Source organism: Vombatus ursinus, unplaced genomic scaffold (assembly GCF_900497805.2).
Source record: "Vombatus ursinus unplaced genomic scaffold, bare-nosed wombat genome assembly UNPS02014807.1, whole genome shotgun sequence".
NCBI lineage: Eukaryota > Metazoa > Chordata > Mammalia > Diprotodontia > Vombatidae > Vombatus > Vombatus ursinus.
This window is the reverse complement of record NW_020954585.1, coordinates 52,884,540-52,902,499: the sequence shown is the minus strand read 5'-3', so window position 1 is coordinate 52,902,499 and position 17,960 is coordinate 52,884,540. Positions and strand designations below refer to the sequence as shown.

Sequence of the window (17,960 nt, the reverse complement as noted above, 5' to 3'; positions counted from 1 at the left end):
CTCACACAAGACATTTTCCTTCCGTGGACCCAAGTACCCTCAGGTCTAAAATGAAGGCTTTAGAATAGTCAATCCTTAACATTAGAAGACCCAAGAAATATCAATTGCAGCAGTGTATTTTTTTTTATCCATAAGGCAAAGAAAATATAACTAGAAGGATAATTTTTATTTATACAAATTTTATGTCACTTGATGTACCTGGTCCCTTGCTTCTATAAATACTATGATGAGGTAGGTAGGTGGTATTGTAGACAGAGTTCTAGATCTGGAGTCAGGAAGACCTGAGTGCAAGCATCTGGCTTCTGACGTTTACTAGCTGTGTGACCCTGGGCAAGTCACTTAACTTCTATCTGAGGCTTTTTGATCTCTAAGTTTTCTCATCTTTAAGAAGAGGCTAATAATAGTACCTACCTCTCAGGGTTGTTCTGAGGATAAAATGAGATAATGTTTTAAAAACTTTAAAGTGCTGTATTAATGCTAGCTATTATTCCGAAGAGGATAATAATTAAACAGCATTAACATAGCACTTTATGGTTTGCTAAGTGTTTTATATATGTTATCTAATTTGAGAGAGAGGAGGGTGCTATTATTAGCTATTATTATCCTCATTTTATAGATGAGGAAAATGGAGACCAAGAGAGGTTAAAATGACTTGCCTATAGTCACATAGTACCTGAGGTCACATTTGAACTTAGTTCTTCCAGCTTCAGATCCAGAACTCTATCCACTATACCACCTAACTGCCTGATAAAATCACTTAACCTCTCTTGACCTCAGTTTCCTCATAAGTGAAATGAGGGTTTGGACTGGATGATCCAGTATCCCTTCTAGCTCTAAATCTGCTGATGCCAAAATTCTAGAACATAGCCTTGGGGAGATAAGGGCAGTCACTGAGGGGAGTGGGGTGTCTGTGTGCCTGGGAGGGAGAGATGGGGACTGGATAGGGGCTAACTACTAAAGGTGGGAGCTAAATACGACCAAGGGTTAGAGGTTGAGTACTAAGGATAAAGAAATAGATATTAAAGATGAAAGGTTAAGGTCATAGGAAATAAGGATTAGGGATGAGGACTAAATACTAAGGAAAAGGGTTAAGGTTCTAGGGATGAGAGGTCAAGTATTGAGGATGGGAATTAAGGCTTTGTTTCTCAGGATGAGATCTGAAAGGCATGGCCAGTAATATAATCCTGCCATAGGCCTGCAACATGTAGGCAGGGCTCTGCTACACTAGGCACTACTACATTAATTAAAAAACAACAACAACACTGTAAGGACAAAGTTTCTTCATCATTTTTTTTATTAGTATAGCTGAGGAAAGACAGTTGACTTGTCAGCAAAGAGAAGCATGCTTAACCAACCCAACTATCTGAACATACACCGGATAGAAAAGACTCCTAAGACTGCTATGGTATTGGGTGTGTTCTCCTATGCTTTCCTGCCTTGTCGGATAAGGCCTTCTGGTGAGGTGAGATCAGGAGCCAAGTGGAGGGAGAAGGCTGGGACACAATCTTCTGAATTCTTAAACATTCTTAATTCTTCTTAAATGCTGTTCTTAATTCTTAAACAACATTCTTAAATGTTGTTCTTAATTCTTTTTTTTAATATATATTTTATTTTTTCCCCAACTGTTGTTCTTAATTCTTAAACAACATTCTTAAATGCTGTTCAGAATTTAGGTGTTCTGCTCAATAATTTCTCCTGCCTCCCCTCTACTGACCTAAATCCCAAACATTTTTCAAGGACCAACTTCAGTCCATCTTCTCTTGGAAGCCTTCTTTTACTAAAAAAAGAATTTTACTTCTCAACTTTATCTCTCCTTAGCTCTAAGCTCATATAGCCTTTCATTGACTGCACCATTCTATCAGGCATTTGAAGTAAAACCATTTCAATGTTCATGACAATAACTTTTGATCATGAGAAGGTCCCTCCCCTCCCAGTCATCTAAGCTAATCCCTTCATTTAATAGATGAGGGAAATGAGTCCCAGAGGAATGGAGTGACTAGCTTGCTGTCACACAGCTCCCAGGCAGAAAAGCTGGGACTAGAACTGAGATAATTTCTTTCCACTCTGCCATGCTTTTTCTAATTTTCTGTTGAAGGTTCTATCTATTTAACTGCCCAAGACCAACCTACGTGAGCCTGAGATTGAGTAAACAGTCAAATGTGCAGTGTTGACTGAAAGTGCTAAAGGTGTGCAGACACTGAAGATATCAGCAAAGGCCAGAGCAATCAGGGAAATCTTCCCGAAGAAGGTGACGATGGCGTGAAGCCTTGCCTGACTGCAGTGATCTTCACCGCAAAGGCCTTAAATAGTCAGAGAGAAGGCTCAGTGTTCAGATCTAACTCAAGGGTCCCCCACCCATTCTTGTCTGGCATTCAGCCCTCATAGGACCACAGGAAATACCACACTGAGTCAGAGCCGGGGTTCTCCTTACCAGACTTCTGCTACTTAGGTTCCCAAGGGCATGCCATGGAAGGGAATGGTTGTCTTCCCTGACTTCACACTGAAAAATGAAGATTAGTTTAGTTTCTCTTACTATTGGTGATAGCTCTGTCCCTTAGAAACTTTGGATTCCATCTACCACAATGATTAAAAAATATGCCTCCTCTGGATATAGGTTGCAACCTTAAAATGAGATTTCCTAAGATGAAAAATATAATTGTATGCTGAAAAATAACACCAATTAAAGGCAATTCTCCAGTTTTATATAGCTAGATTTCAGAGAAGTAAATGCTGTGATATTCAGACCAACAGAGTATAGAATGCCATGAGTTATTACCCCCCAGATGAAATAGGAATTCTTTTGATTTTATTCTAAACTTACCCAGCTCAAATGCCAAAGGGGTACTTAAGCATTCTAATATTTTAGGGTTTGGTGCCCTCAGACTCAGAAAGATGACTCCAGGCTCCATAATCCACTCCCCCACCTAGCTGCCTCTGAGAAAGACACAAAGTCTCTAGTTCCTGCCTTGGATTTTGCATTCTCTTAGAGATAAATGTCAAGTTCTGTTATTGGGTTCAAAAAATCAACTACCAAAGATGAAGTTACAGTTAGTTTTCAGCTAAACATTGTCCATCAATCAACAAGTACTTTTTAACCACCTACTACGTGCCCAACACTGTGCTAGGTACAGGGATATAAGTATAAAGAATGATACAATTGCTATTGGCAAAGAGCTCATATTCTAATGGAGGAAGTAACACATACATGTAAAACTATATACATGGGGTAGCTAGGTGGCACAATGGATAGAACGTCAGCCCTGGGGTCAGGAGCAACTGAGTTCAAATCCAGTCTCAGACACTTACTAGCTGTGTGACAAGGTCACACAGTCACTTAACCCTGATTGCCTAAATATATATATATATATATATATACATATATATATTTTAAACTATGTATATCAGAAATTTAAAGTTAGTCAATATAAATACATACAAAGTAGTTGAATATAAAGTAGTTTGGGAGGAAGAGCACTAGCATTTAGGAAGATCAGGAAAGACTTCATGAAAAAGACAGGGTTTAATCTGGGTCTTGAAGGAAGAAAGGAACTCTGAGGCAAAGGTAAGGGGGCAGGGGACACACATTTATTAGGCACCTACAATGTGCCTGGGACTTCACAAATATTAAGAATGGAGTACATTCCAGGCATAGAGAATCACCAGTACAAAGGCACAGAAATGGAAAAGGGAATTTATGAAATAAAGAGAAGGCCAGTTTGTCTGGATCACAGAACACAGGAGGGAGAATGATGTCCACTGAAGCTGGAAAGGTAGGTTCAGGCCAGGTTGTACAGGGTTTTTGTTTTGGTTTTTTGGTTTTGTTTTTTTTTTGGCAATTGGGGTTAAGTGACTTGCCCAGGTTCACACAGCTAATAAGTGTCAAGGGTTTGGTCTGAGGCCAGATTTGAACTTGGGTCCTCCTGACTTCAGGGTCGGTACTCTATCCACTGTGCCACCTAGCTGCCCCAAGCATAGTAAACTATTTGCCTGGGGTCACACAGGATTTGAACTCAGCACAATGAGTCTTCCTGACTCCTAGCCTGGCACTCTATCCATTGCACCACCTAGTTGCCTCTGTACAGGGTTTTAAAAGCCAAACAGGGAGTTTACATTTTGTCCTAGGGGCAAGAAGAAGCTACTGGAGTTGATTAAGTGGAAAAGTCATGTGGTAAGGTCTGTATTTAAAGAATATTACTTTAGTAGCAGTGTATAGGATAGTCTGGAGTGTGGAGAGGGAACCAGTTAGGAGGTTGGTGCAATAATAGGTAAGAGGTGATGAAGGCCTGACTAAAGGTGGTAACTACGGGAGTAAAGAGAAGGGGTCAGATTCAAGAGCTGTTGGGAAGCTAAGAAATGACAAGGTTTGACAAGTGATTAGATATAGGGGATGAGGGACAGTCCAAGATAATGCCAACATCATGAACCAGGGAGAGTGGAAGGATGATGGTGCTTTCTACAGAAACGGGGATGTTTGGAAAAAGGAAGGGGTCCAGAAAGTTCAATTTGGCACATATCGAGTTTCAGATGTCTCTGAGACATTCAGTTTGAAATAGCCAATGGGCAGTTGGTGATATAGGACTGAAGCTCAGGGGAGAGACTGGGGCTGGATATATAAATCTGGGAGTCATCTGGATAGAGATGATAGTTAAATTCATGAGAGCTGACAAGGTTAGCAAGAAAGAAAATGCAGTGGGAGAAAAGAAAAGAGCCTAGGACCAAAGCTGGGGAAATACCCACAGTTAGGGAATGTGATGTGGCTGATGAATCTACAAAGGAGATTCAGAAACAACGACCAGGGGGGAAATGAACCAAGAGACAGAGTAAAATAATGAACAAGAACCACAACCAGAAAGGAGAGAGAATCCAGGAAGAGAGAACAGTCAACAGCGTCAAATGCAAGAGAGAGGTCAAAAAAAGAATAAGGACTAAGAAAAGACCATCACTCAGTCCATCTGTCAACTAACATGCATTAAGCACCTACAATGTTCCAGGCACTGAGGATACAAAGAAAGCCAAAAATAATAATAATAATAATAATAATAATTCTCTGCTCTCAAGGAGTTCATAGTCTAATGGAGGAACAAATATGCAAACTATGTACAAACAAGATACAAGATAAATTGAAGATAATCCCAGAGGGAGGCACTAACATTAAGGAGGACAGACAACTGAAAGATTATTTGTAACTTTTGGGAATTTCCATTAAATCATGAGATAAGAAGCTAGATTGCAAGGGAAGAGGAGAGGAAATAGAGTCAGAGAAAACAGACAATTTTTCCAAAGAGTTTGTCTCAAAAGAGATATAGGGAGGACAATAGCTTGAGGATATGGCGGGTCTACTGAGAGTTTTTTAAAGATGGTGAAGATTTAGACTATTTGAAGCAATAAGGAAGGTACCAGGCAGCTAGGTGGGACAGTAAATAGAGTGCTAGGCCTGCAGTCAAGAAGACTCATCTTCCTGAGTTCAAATCCTGCCTCAGACACACCAGCTGTGTGACCCTAAGCAAGTCATTTCACCCTGTTTGCCTCAGTTTCCTCATCTGTAAAATGAGCTGGAGAAGGAAGCGGCAAACCACTCTAGTATCTTTGCCAAGAAAACCCCAAATGAGGTCATGAATAGTTGGACAAGAAACAACTAAACAATGAGGAAGGAACCAGTTGATAGTGAGAATGTTAAGATGAGTGTTTCAGGGATAATTGAGGATTCAGACTGGTGGAGTAGCCAGGAGGGGATGGCATCAAATGTAGGTGCAAGGGGTCAGCCTTGGCAAAGAGAAGGGCAACCTCTTGGTCAGAGTCTGGCAAAAAGGAGATGACGCTAAGGAGGTGTCTTGTTTTGTTTTGGTTTTTTTTAGATGAAAAGAATTGGAGAAGAGGGAATTCACATTGAATGGTCTCAATTTTCTCAGTAGAGTTTACAAATTCCTTAGTTAAGGTTTGGGGATGGAGGGGGGGGGAGGCAGAGATGTCAGAGGCTTGAGAAGCAAAAAAAAGGTTTAGAATACTTTCTGGGAAAAATACCTAACTTTCAAAAATAGACAAAAAAGTAAGTGGACCACCGAAAGGAGGAAATTTCCTTATCGCTGGAGGTCTTCAGGCAGAAACTGAAAGACTGGTTGTTGGCGATATTGTAGATGTGACTTCAGATAGATAGACGGACAGATATATAGACAGACAAGTAGATGGAGAGATAGAAAAAAAAGGCAGACAGACAGACAGATAGATAGATAGAAAGAAAAGCAGACCACGGAGGTCTCTGTCAACTCCACATTTCTTGGTTACGTGATTCCCATCACACCCTTTGCAAACTAGGCAATGCATTTGTTTCCCCTCTCCGGGCCTGAGTGTTCTCATCTGTAAAATGAGAGGCTTGGAAACTGTCTCAGGTCCCTTGCAGTTCTTACATACTGGGATCCTGTGACTGACGAGGTCTAATTACTACCGTCTGTCCTTTTGTAGCTGCTCTTCAGCTCTCAAATCATTGCTCTTCTGGACCATTTCTAATCCTTCTCTACAGAGGGATCCTTACTCTGAGGTCTATGAACTTATTTCTTAAAAATATGTCATAAGCCTATTTCAATATAATTAATTTCCTTTGTAATCCTACATATTTTATTTTATGTACTTAAAAACATTATTCTGAGAAGGGGTTATAGGCTTCCCCAAACTGCCAAAAGGGGTTCAAAAAAGGTTAAGACGTCCCATATACTCCTAAATTCTAAAAGGATTCCAGGAGCAAAAACACAGTTGTTTCATATAAGGGTGATAATGCTTTCTATTTTGCTTCCAAATAAAACTCATTCATTTGTCAAGCATTTTCGCCCATTCATTCATTCAGCAGCTAATTACAGAGCACCTACTGTGTGCTCAGCACTGTTACGCAAATGCCTTGCAAGAAGAGCTTACACAACCTCAATTCCCACTAACATGGTGAGCAGGCACCCCCTCTCTGCCTGCCAAGTTGCTATTGTTCTGACTGTAGCCCCTTATGGCCATGCACAAACATCTGTTGAGAAATGAGAGCCAGCAGCTGCTCGCAGATCTCCAGTCCCAACCACCTCTCACTAACCAGCCCTGGGGCTCCTGGGGATTTTATACCCACTTCCAAATTCCTGGAGTGCTGACCTCACGCTGCTTTATGGCTTGGAACAAAATCCAACCACTAAGGGGGCAGAAGGTTGGGGGGGGGGGTTCGAATGGGAGGGGGAGGGTACTACCAGTGGAAAGAAAAGTGCTTCATCAAAACCTTCCCAATCTGGCTTCTCTACCACATCTGGAGTTAATCCCACAGAGAGAAAGAGAGCAAGTATCCCCTCTGCTCACACACAACACTCCAGTGGATGGTTGCAAGACAGAGAAAAAGAGAGATACAAAAAAAGACAAAGGGAGTCAGAGACACAGAAAGAGAGACATAAAGAAATTGATGTACAAAATCAAACACAAAGAAAGAGACCAAAGGAGACAGTTATCCATTCAAATAACAAGTCTTTATTAAGTTCCTACTATATACAAGACACTAGGTGATAGAACGGAAATAAAATTAGACAGAAATACAAAGAAAGGGAGACAGAGATCAAGAAACATATGTGAGAGACAAAAGGAGACAGAAAGGGTTATGTCTAGGAAAGAGTTGCTCCATTCATTGACGCCACATCTACAGAGGAAAAAACTGCAGCCTTCTGCCTCCAGGGAGCCAACTGTTAGAGACTTATCCCTCCCCTTCTGGACTTCCTCAGTCACCCAGAAAACTCTGGCACAATTAAGAGAGCAGGGCCTCTGCTGGGGGCGCTCAAAACAGGGCTGCTGGATCTGGTTCCCTGATCCTAAAAGGGTTAGATGAAAGTGGAATGTGGTGGGAGAAAAGGGGTAGAATTGCCCCCATATTGGGACCCCATCTGTACAAAAGTGTCCAAGACCGCTGGGACAAGCTTCTCCTATTTCCCAATAGTCCCTGCACCACAGGGTGAGCCAGAGGAAAACCCAAGAACATCCAGACTTTTTTCTCTTGTGGTGAAAAAAGCTGGGAAATTGACTAGGGCTTCTCCTCTCCCGAGGGAGAGAGTTCACGTTTCTTCCTCAAGGGGTATCTTCACATTGGGGTCTCAACACACGGGCTGCCTGACACCAACTAGTGAGAGGAAGAAAAATGCTCATTACCCTCCATGTGCTTTCTGGAAAGAAAACAACAGGAAGGGGAAAAGGTCATTGGAGCCGAGTACCCCCTAGCCTCTAGAATAGAAGGCCACTTGTCCACTCAGCCGTTGGAAGACGGGCTCCAGGCTTCCTGCTAAATGTCTAGTGTCTTCATGTGGGAAGTGAGATCAACCACAGTCCCCTTCTTCCTCTCCCCTCCCCACTCTCTCCAGAGTCACCAGTTCTAGTGAGAACTGGTGCTTATGCAAAGAAGAGAAATAGTTTTCCACCAGGAGACAAGTGAAATGTCTAAGTAGAAGGCAGGCTGGATCTAGCACCACATAGAAAAAGTCTTGGCACCTCTGCCTTTCCCCATCTTCATCCCCCTCTTCCTAACCATTATATTCTCCAAAAGAGGCAAGAGCAGAATTTTGGTTTCCTTGGGCTGGAAGGTTCCACAAAAGATCATCTAGTCTGTCCTCCTGTTTTGGGGCAGAGACAGAGACACAAAGTGATTCAGAAACCATGGCACCATGACATGGGTCTAAGATCATACAATCAGGAGATAACTTTCTTTTCTTTTTTTTTTTTTTTTTACTTTTAGGCAATTGGGGTTAAGTGACTTGCCCGGGATCACGCAGCTAGTAAGTGTCAAGTGTTTGGTCTGAGGCCGAATTTGAACTCAGGTCCTCCTGACTTCAGGGCCGATGCTCTATCCACTGCTCCACCTAGCTGCCCCAGGAGATAACTTTCTAACATCTCACCTAAGCCCCTGAAAGCCTTCTTCTCCCCAAGTTCCCTTCACTCTTGTCTTGCCTTCAGTGAAAGATCCATTCATTTGTCTGCATATGACTTATTAAGTCCTTTCCTTCCAGCTCTTCAATCTTCCCTTCTCTAGGCTGTAGAAATCCAGGTCCTCCCTCTTCTCTTCCCAAGGAACCAGAGCATGGGGAAAACACAGAACCCTTTCCTGAAATGCTTGAAATTTCTAATGGGCAATTCCAGGGTGGCAGAAGAGTATCTACAAATATCCGAGATGCCAGAGTCCCTTTTAAGTGGTTTTAGCACCTTTGCAGCCAAAAGGAAAAGCAGTGGGGAGACCCGCCCTGTAAGGGCGTGACCCCTTTTCCAGGGCTGTGCTCACCTGGGCTGGCTTGGGAGACTGTCGTCACCATTTAACCTGCCCACGTGAGCTGGAGGCTTCCAATCCAGCAGGTTGGAAAACCCTCAGGCAGAGCCCATTCCCAAGGCTCTTACTCAGTGTTTATGGGCCCTGACACTCCTAAACCCTCAACCCCTGGGGAGAACTGGTAGGCAGAAGGAAGAGCTTAAGGGCAGTGGGCTGGGCCACCAAGAGTGTGTTGGTATAGCTCTGGTGTCAGGCTAGAATCATTGGCCTCAACTCTCATCTTCACTGCCTGACCCTCCCACTCCCCCTCAAAAAAAAAAAAAAAAATCCCCCATCCTCCTCCTACTCAGAAAGCAGCAATCCAATTTTGTCCCAGCTCCAGGTTCTTCCATTACAGAGGACACCTCTCTAACTACCTCCAGCCTCTTCCAGTCTTCCCACAGCTGCCAAAATCATCTTAATGCACATGTCTGATGTCATCATTCCCCTACCCAAAAATCCTCAGGAGCTTCTCCTAGTGCTTATAATGTAAAATGCAAACTCCTAAGTCAGGATCTGAAGATCCTCTACATGCTCCAAACTGGAAAACTAGCTTCCTCCCCCCCACACACACACCTCATCTCTCCTACCTCCATGCATTTGCAAAAGTGGTTCCCCCATGCCTAAAACATACTTCCCAGCTTAGCTAAGAGGCTTCCATGAAGTTTTTCCTGATTTCCCCTCCTCTCCTGCCTAGATGAAAGTGATGTCTCCTTTGTCAAATTTTCCTAGAATACTTGGTTAATCTCTCCTTTTGAGAGATCATGAATGCATTTTTTAAAAAAAAAACACAATTATTAAGCACCTACTGTGTGCAAAGCACAATGCTAAGTGCCAGCTTTTCAACATACAGAGATCACACTCTCCCTTTTATCACACTTCTTGGTCTGTGCTCGTTTGATCCTTCTTGTTTATTTACATAGTGCTGCAAGGTATACAAACAGCTTTCCTTAGAGGGAGCTAGTGCAAGTGTTAATCATTCCCATTTTATAAATATGGAAGTGTTAGAGACAGGATTCCAACCCGGGTCTTTTCTGACTTCAAACACCTTTCCACCACACCTTAAGGGCAGAGACCCGGTTGGCTTTTTCCATCTTGGCATTCCCAACACGTAGCATCACAGTGCCTTGCATGCAGCAAGTGCTTCATAAATGTTTACTGAATTTGGAGCCATTTCAAAGGAGCCATCCATGAAGAAGGTTAGAGGAACAAGAATTATTCCATGGGGCTAAGGGATGACTCGACATCAGTCTTCAAGAATACATTGAGTTACTATTCAGAGATATTTATTCTCCATTTCCACTGAGTACAGACCAAGAGGGAATTCAAAGGAAGGTTTCGGAGATTTAACAAAAGGAAGGGCTTCCTGATGGTGAGTTTGTTAGATAATAAAACAGGATGTCTCCTAACCTTCTCCCAGGGGCCTTAAAAAGTAAGAAAGATTATCAGTGTCCCCAGATGGTTCCAGTGTGACTTAGCTTGGGAACAAGGCAACAGACTTAAAAAACTCCTCAACTCTCTCCACCTCTTAGATCCTCAGCCCTTGTTTCTTTTGTACTTTGTGAATCCTCCTGGGCAAAATCTGGAAAGCCAAGCTGGCTTCCTTTTGTATCCTACATACTCCTGGACCACCTGTCCTCTGTAGGGTAAGCCAGAGCAAACTCAGGTGACATGAACTAAGCTTAACATCAGTCAAAATGCACAACTATACATATATTTTTTGGACATGGCTAACAAGGGAATTTATTTTGTTTATCTATGTATCTGTGTTGAAAGTTTTTTTTTTACTTACCCCCTCTCAGCAATACAAGGATCTAAGACATCTCCAAAAGCCTCATGATGGAAAATGCTATCCACATCCAAAGAAAGAACTATGGAGTTAGAATGCAGATCTAAGCATACTATTTGCTATTTTTTTTTCTTTTGTTGTGTTTTGTTTCCTCTTTTGGGTGGTTCTTCCTATTAGTTCTAAATTGCCTTAATTATGTCACCTAAATAGAAATATTGGGGAAGGAAGAAGAGGAGACAAAGTTTTATTTGCTTCAGACATTGGCATCTCCTAAGGATGTCCTGGATATGGGTTATACCAATAGCTTAGAATCTTCCGCCTCCTGGCCCTCCTGGGCTTTACAACCCTCCAAAGAGCCTTCAAAAAAAAACCAACCACTGATCAAGGGTCACTTCCAGGCCTTCCCCAGGTGCTCCCCCACTGACTGGTCCTAGAAAGGGGACTCCCCCTCAAGGAAAAACAGAGAACGACTCCAAGTCACTCAGCAGGCAACTTACCCCAGCAATCAGGAAAGGACAGATAGCTGGTGGCTGAAAAAGGCCAAGGGGACCATGGAGGGACAGGCTCCAGGGAGCTGAGAAACCCCAATAATTAAGGAGGCTTTGCTGGTGCCTGAAAGAAGATGGAGAGGAGGAAACAGGGAAGCAGCAGGAGAGAGATGAGTACATGTGGTTCAGGAAATTGGCCTAGTAACCCACAAAAGCTGGCACACACACGCACACAAAACCCCCACGATGCTCCAAGCAGCAGCAGCAGAGAAGGGAAGCTGGGCAGAATTCAAGGAGCCCAGCAGAAAGCAAAAACACTCAGCTTGTGGGTCTGAAGAAAGATGAGCACACCCAGAACAAGCCAGGCTGGACCAGACAGCCCTTGCTTCCCACCTCTCTTTCCCTTATACTGTAAGCGACATCTGAGGGAATCAGCTAAATTGTCAAGGAAAGGAAGGGGGGAGAAATTCCTGGCACCTACCAGGTAACCCTCAGTCTATTCATTTGGGCCCCCTCTGCAACCACACCAGCAGGGTAAGCAACTAGGCTCTTGGACTATGGAGTTCTAGGTCACTGGAAAAATGCTTTTCTCCAGCTCTGTCCTCATAAGACACATGGCTTTGTTTCCCTAGTCACTGGGTCACAGGATCATAGAATGAGAGATGGAAAAGAACTTAGAGGATACCTAGTCTGACCCCCTCATTTGACAGAGAGGGAAACTAAGACCCAGAAAAGGCAAGCGAGCTGCCCAAAGCTGTCACAGGTAGAAAGTGGCAGGGCTGAGATTCAAACTCAGGTCCTATGACTTCAAGTTCAAGGCACTTCATGCTTAACAAAATTAGCCCAAGGGATCACAGGACATTACTGTTTTGGTAAAAGGCAAAAATACGACATTTCAACATTTTTGAGGGGTCACAGCAACAGAGGTGGAAAGGACCACACACAGTGGTCCTATAGAACAGTGCCTACTGAGTGGTAGGTACTTAATAAATGTTCATTGAATTGACCTCACCTCAGAGGTCCAAATATTCTCATACAGTCCACAATAAATAACCCTGTGTGCCCCTGGAACCAGATTAAAATGTAACGGGGAAAATTTAACAAAATAAATAAAAATACAGTAAAATGCAGATAATATTACATTTTAAAACTAAGCCAATATGTCATCGGCAAAGATCATCCTGTACAGACCAGTGGCCCCTGTTTCTGTCTGAGTTGACACCACTGGTCTACATTTTACTGAGAAAGAAACTCAGGCACAAAGGTCGTCAAGGAACTTGCTCAATGTGATACAGAGGGTAAGAAGGAGACAGAGGATTTGAATCCAGATCCTCTGTCTCCAAATTCAACCCTCCTTGCACTGTATCACACTGCCTGGAACATGTGTGTATTTGGAGGAATGGAATAAAATCTTAACACCCTGCTGAAAATTACCATTTGAAGGAAGCAGAGCCTAACCAAACACTTTCATTTTTTTAAAAGGGCAAAAGCATTCCTCTACACATTTGAAATCTATTTTAGAATAGAAATGACAACTCTGAGCATTTCCAAATCTGCTGGTAAGGAAGTTCACAGTGCAGGATAGAGAGGAGGGAACAAAATAAATAAAAGTCGTTTTCTGAAAGAGTTTCTTGCCTTCTCTGCAGTAGCAGGAGCCAGAGCCAAAGAACAAGTTTCCACGTGACCAGCCTGGCATGGGGTGGCAAGGACTGGTTGACTAGTTACCATTCATTCCCAACTCCTGGGCTTCAGTGGCCACTATAGACAGTCTTGCTCCAAATGAGTTGTACCACAGGTTTACCAGGGCAAGACCACATCCTGGTGTATTCCTGAGCCCTACCTTTGTGGCACTTCATTCCCCTATCACCAAACTCCAGAATGGGGACATTTTAAACTACTCTTAGTCGGGCAGTTAACACCTCTGAAGAATTGTTTTTATCCAACCTCCTCCCCACTCAGCGTGGCCTTGGCTTCAACTAAGGAGCGTGGGGAGGCCTCACTGGCTACTCTCTATAGCCCAGGAAACCCAGTGTTTAGCACCACCAGCAGGAATCTAGGCTTGTTCCAAACAAAGCCCTGGAAAATCACCTTCCAGTTCAGATCTTCCCTGAGGCATAATTCTACAAGGCAGTTATGGTTTAAAGAGGTGTTCCTTACTTCAAGCCTAGAGGGGGAAAATGCTTGGTCCTACTCCCTCCCCAACCCCCTCCCCTTGTCACCGGTTGGGAAACAGAATTCTAGCTTAAGATTTGGGAGTTACTTCAGCTCAGTATTCAGACCCCGCCTCCGCCGTCACCCTCCTTCATAAGCCTGACTGGCCGGCAATAACCCACTGTCTCCAGAACTCCTAAAGGAGAGCAGGCTCTGGGCTCCCAGCCAGTCTCTGCTCTGATGGACCAGTGTCTCACACTTTCTGCACAGCCCCATCCCCACCCAAACTGAGCTATTCCTGACCTGCCCAACTGGCTCCAGGGGAAAGAAGGACTTTTCCACCCTCCCAGCATCCCTCTATCTCTGGCTCTGGACAATTCAAAAGTTTGGTCTCAAGACAAAAGAAACTTAAGGTCCTAAAAGTTTCTGAAAGGGTGCTGATGCCCACCTCATTCATCAGAGGGCAGAGAGAGAAATGAAACATGGGAATGACAGATAGAGATCTGGGGATACTGGGGTCAGATAATTCCAGAGAGCAGTGGGGGTAGATGTCAAGTGACCCAAGAATAGATGCTTTCTGCTTTTTTCCAGGAAGGGAGGAGCCTGAACTCCTGAAATCTTTGCCTAGTAGCCCAGCTTCTTGGGCATAATAATAACTGGCCTTTATATAACTGTAGAGTTTTCAAAGCCCTTTACATACACCGTTTCATTTACACCTCAGAAACCTTATGAAAAACCCGGGCATTGTGGCTATTATTGTCCCCATTTTACAGATAGGAAAACTGAGGTTAAGAAAGGTTGAGTAATTTGCCCACATTCATATAATTACTGAGTCCTAGAGAAGGGATTTGGCCCGAGGTGTTTCTGAGTCCATTACCAGTACTTTATCCTCTAACCCTCACTGCTTTTCCACAGAGATGTGGTCATGTCCTCCCACCCCCAACCCTTTCTTGGTGGGAGGTCCTGAAACAAAGAGACTTGAGAACCAGAATGCAGGAAGCTTAGTTTCATTCCAGGAGAAGGCGAGTAGCGGCCCGGACCTTGGTCAGGTTTGATGCCAACCAACACTTGTCAGGAGCTAACAGGACCAGAGCTGTCCGCCTCTGGAAGACTCCGGGTACCCACTACTCACATGAGGTCTGGTCTGTGCCGGTGCAGGATGGCGCAGAAGGCCAAGCCGTCCCTGAAGGACGTGGTCATGTTGGTGATGTTGACCTCGGGGTAGCCCTCACACTGCTGTCGGCACCACTGCTGCAGGGCCTTGATGGCTGCCATCCTGAGTCAGGAATGGAAACGAAGAGGAGACGTGGTGAAGCTCCCCGACGCGCGGAGAACGGGGAAGTGTCTCTCAGGCACCCTGCTTCCTGGGTGCAGACCTGGAAAGCCAGAGCACCTCTAGGCAGGGCAGGGAATTCCAGGGAAACTCCAGCTCTGGTCCGCCCGCTTAAAAGCTCAGCTCCCAGGCGATCAATTTCCAGCTCCTTAGTCCACGCAGAGCGACCCCAGGGGTCTCCCTGGAGGAGGCGGCAACGACCCCAGATATCCAAGCAAGCTGGCCACAGCCAGGTCCCGATCCCCGAGAGCAAAGCCAGGTTCCGTCCCCTTAGGGGCCACAACGGCCGGGGAGAGAGGGATCGGACACGTCCGGGAGGGTTGAAAGTCCCGGGCAGAGTCTCGGGCTCCGGCAGCCACGGAGCTCCTCCCCGGCCCGCCCCCAGTTGCTCAGGTCCACGGGCTCCGGGCGGCGCAGTCCCTGTGCCTGGGCAAGCCTGCTCCTCTGCGCTCCCTCCCAGCCCCGGGCCGCCGCGGTGCTGCTCCCCTCGCCCGCCTGCCGGCTAGTCCCCAGCGCTCCGCTAGCCCGGCAGCCTCGCGCTTCTCCTCCCAACCCGTCACCTCCCCCAGGCTGCTGGCCAGCGAGCGAGCCGGCCGCACAGCACCGGAGCGCACCGCAGCCCAGGGGCCAGGCAAGCGGGTCACCCCCAACTCGCTCTCGGACAGCAGCTTTCTGGGTGACCGGGAAGCTCTGGGCCAGATCTGTGGGAAAGAGGAGGCGGGGAAAGAGGAGGCGGTGGGAGGGGACTAGCGAGAGAGGCGGGGCTGGCCAGTGGAAGGTGTGGGGTGGAGGCACCCCATTCCTAGACAGAAAAGTTGGGGAGCAAGGAGGCTGGCCGAGGCCTAGTCATGGTCTTGGGCAAGTCACTTCTTCACCATGAGCCTCAGTTTCCTCATCTGTAAAACGAAGCAATTGAACTAGAACAAAGGTTCATAATCCTTTTTGTGTCTCGGACCCCTTTGGCAGACTGGTGAACCCTCCTCAGAATGATATTTCTTAAATGTATAAAATAAAATACATAGGATTGCAAAGGAAATGCATTCTATTGAAATACTATTTTCAGAACTTTCAAAAAGTTTCACAGGCCCCCAGGCCAAGAACTTCCGGTAACTGGATTGATGGTCTTTAGGGTCTATCCCACCCCCACCCCTGCTTTGGGGGGGAGGGGGAGAGGAAGAGAGGAAAGGGACCCTCCCCCAGCACTAGCTAATTGTGGTGGAAAGTAGAGGTCCCGGGATTTCGGGCGAAGCTAAGGGATTTGTAGCAACCTGGCCTAGTCGTCTTTTCAGAACCAGTGTTTCTAGCCTATAGGGATCTTTTTGAATCCTGACTCAGCTAAGTATTCAAGCACAGGCTCGATCTCGTCTACCCAGCACCTGCGGAATGGGTTCCTGCAGTGGATGAGAGCTTGAACTAAATGACTCTTAACGACCCTTTCAACTCTAAGCTTCTACAACTTTATACTGAGCAGACAAGACTTTAATTCATTTGGCTACAAAGCCAAAGACTCAACTGAGGCTTACTGATTAATGTCATCTATCCTGAAATGCTGGATTGTTTGATTGTTAAGTCTCCAGCTGGTAAGTGACTTGCCCAGGATCACACAGTGTTTAAGGTGTCTGAGGCAGGATTTGAACTCAGGTCTTCCTGACTCTAGGCCTGGCAATCTATTCACTGAGTCTAGCTACCTAGCTGCCCCTGAAACACTACAGGATTTTAAAAAACCAACCATAATAACATATACCATTTCCACATGAAATCCTAATTTATTAGTCCCTTGCTTACCGAACTACAAAAGCTAGAACTGGAATTGGTAGGAGGCACCAAGGGTCTCAACTGCATAATAATAATTAACTCTTCATATACATATACAACTTTCTAATTAGAAAGTATTTTCACACTCGTGATCTCATTTGATACTCACAAGGGCCTAACCCCTGTTAGGTAGATGGTGTAAATATTATTATTCCCATTTTTCAGGTGAGGATACTGAGGCTTATAGAGTTAAAATGAGTTAATTATCTAAAATAAAAAAAAAAACTAGTAAATGATTTGTGACCCAAGTCATCATTTTCTGACTTGGAATGGATCAGAGAATTTCAGAGTTGGAAGGAACATCAGGAATTTTCTACCTCAGGGATCCTTAACCTAGGGTCTGTGAATCTGGTTTTTTTTTCTTTAACTATTTTAATATATTTTTTGTAATCCTATGTATTTTATTTTATGCATTTGAAAACACTATTCTGAAAAGAGATTCATGAGCTTCATCTCAAAGGAGCCCATGGCAAAAAAAAAAAAGGTTAAGAACTCTTGCTGTAGTCCGACCTATAACTGAATAGAAATCTCTTTGCAAGTGGACACTTTCCAAGGTGGCCATTGCCCCTTTGGACCACTCTGATTGTAATGAAATTTTTTCCTTATATCCAGGGGTGTGCTAGTAAATGTTTAACAATGACTCTCAGGAGGGGGAAACAATGTACACACCACAATTTAAAGTTTAATTGGCATTATTAGCATTTTCTGTATCACTTTCTTAAAGTTAGACAATCAACAAAATTATAAATCAAGACCTGATTTGTAGCATTCGCCTATTTTCAAGGGGTGAATGCTCACACTGAAAATGTAACAACCAGCTCTTAATAGGAATGGTCACCAGTGTACCCAAATCCACATCCCAAATCCACCTCATGAAATCTCCATCCACTGGTCCAGCTTCTGCCCTCTGAAGCCAAAAAGAAATAAATCTCTCTCTTCTACACGACAGACTTTCAGATACTTCAAGACAGTTACCATGTATATCCCTCTCAGATTTCTCCAAATATCTTTCAAAGTTCCTTCAAACAGTCCTCATGAGATACTATCTCCAACAATTTCAAGAGAAAACAAGAAAGGGGAAGG

The 17,960-nt window shown here is 44.3% G+C and overlaps 1 protein-coding gene across 1 annotated transcript in view; it reads right to left on the bottom strand.

Annotated features, from left to right (window-relative positions):
- The window catches only part of MICALL2 (MICAL like 2), a 58,629-nt gene extending 43,220 nt beyond the window's left edge, over positions 1–15,409 (bottom strand). Inside the window, exon 1 of the mRNA XM_027875012.1 lies at positions 14,862–15,409. Coding sequence (XP_027730813.1) covers positions 14,862–15,004 — 143 coding nt within the window. The 5' untranslated portion in view covers positions 15,005–15,409. The remainder of the gene's footprint in view (positions 1–14,861) is intronic.
- Between the last annotated feature and the right edge of the window lie 2,551 nt (positions 15,410–17,960).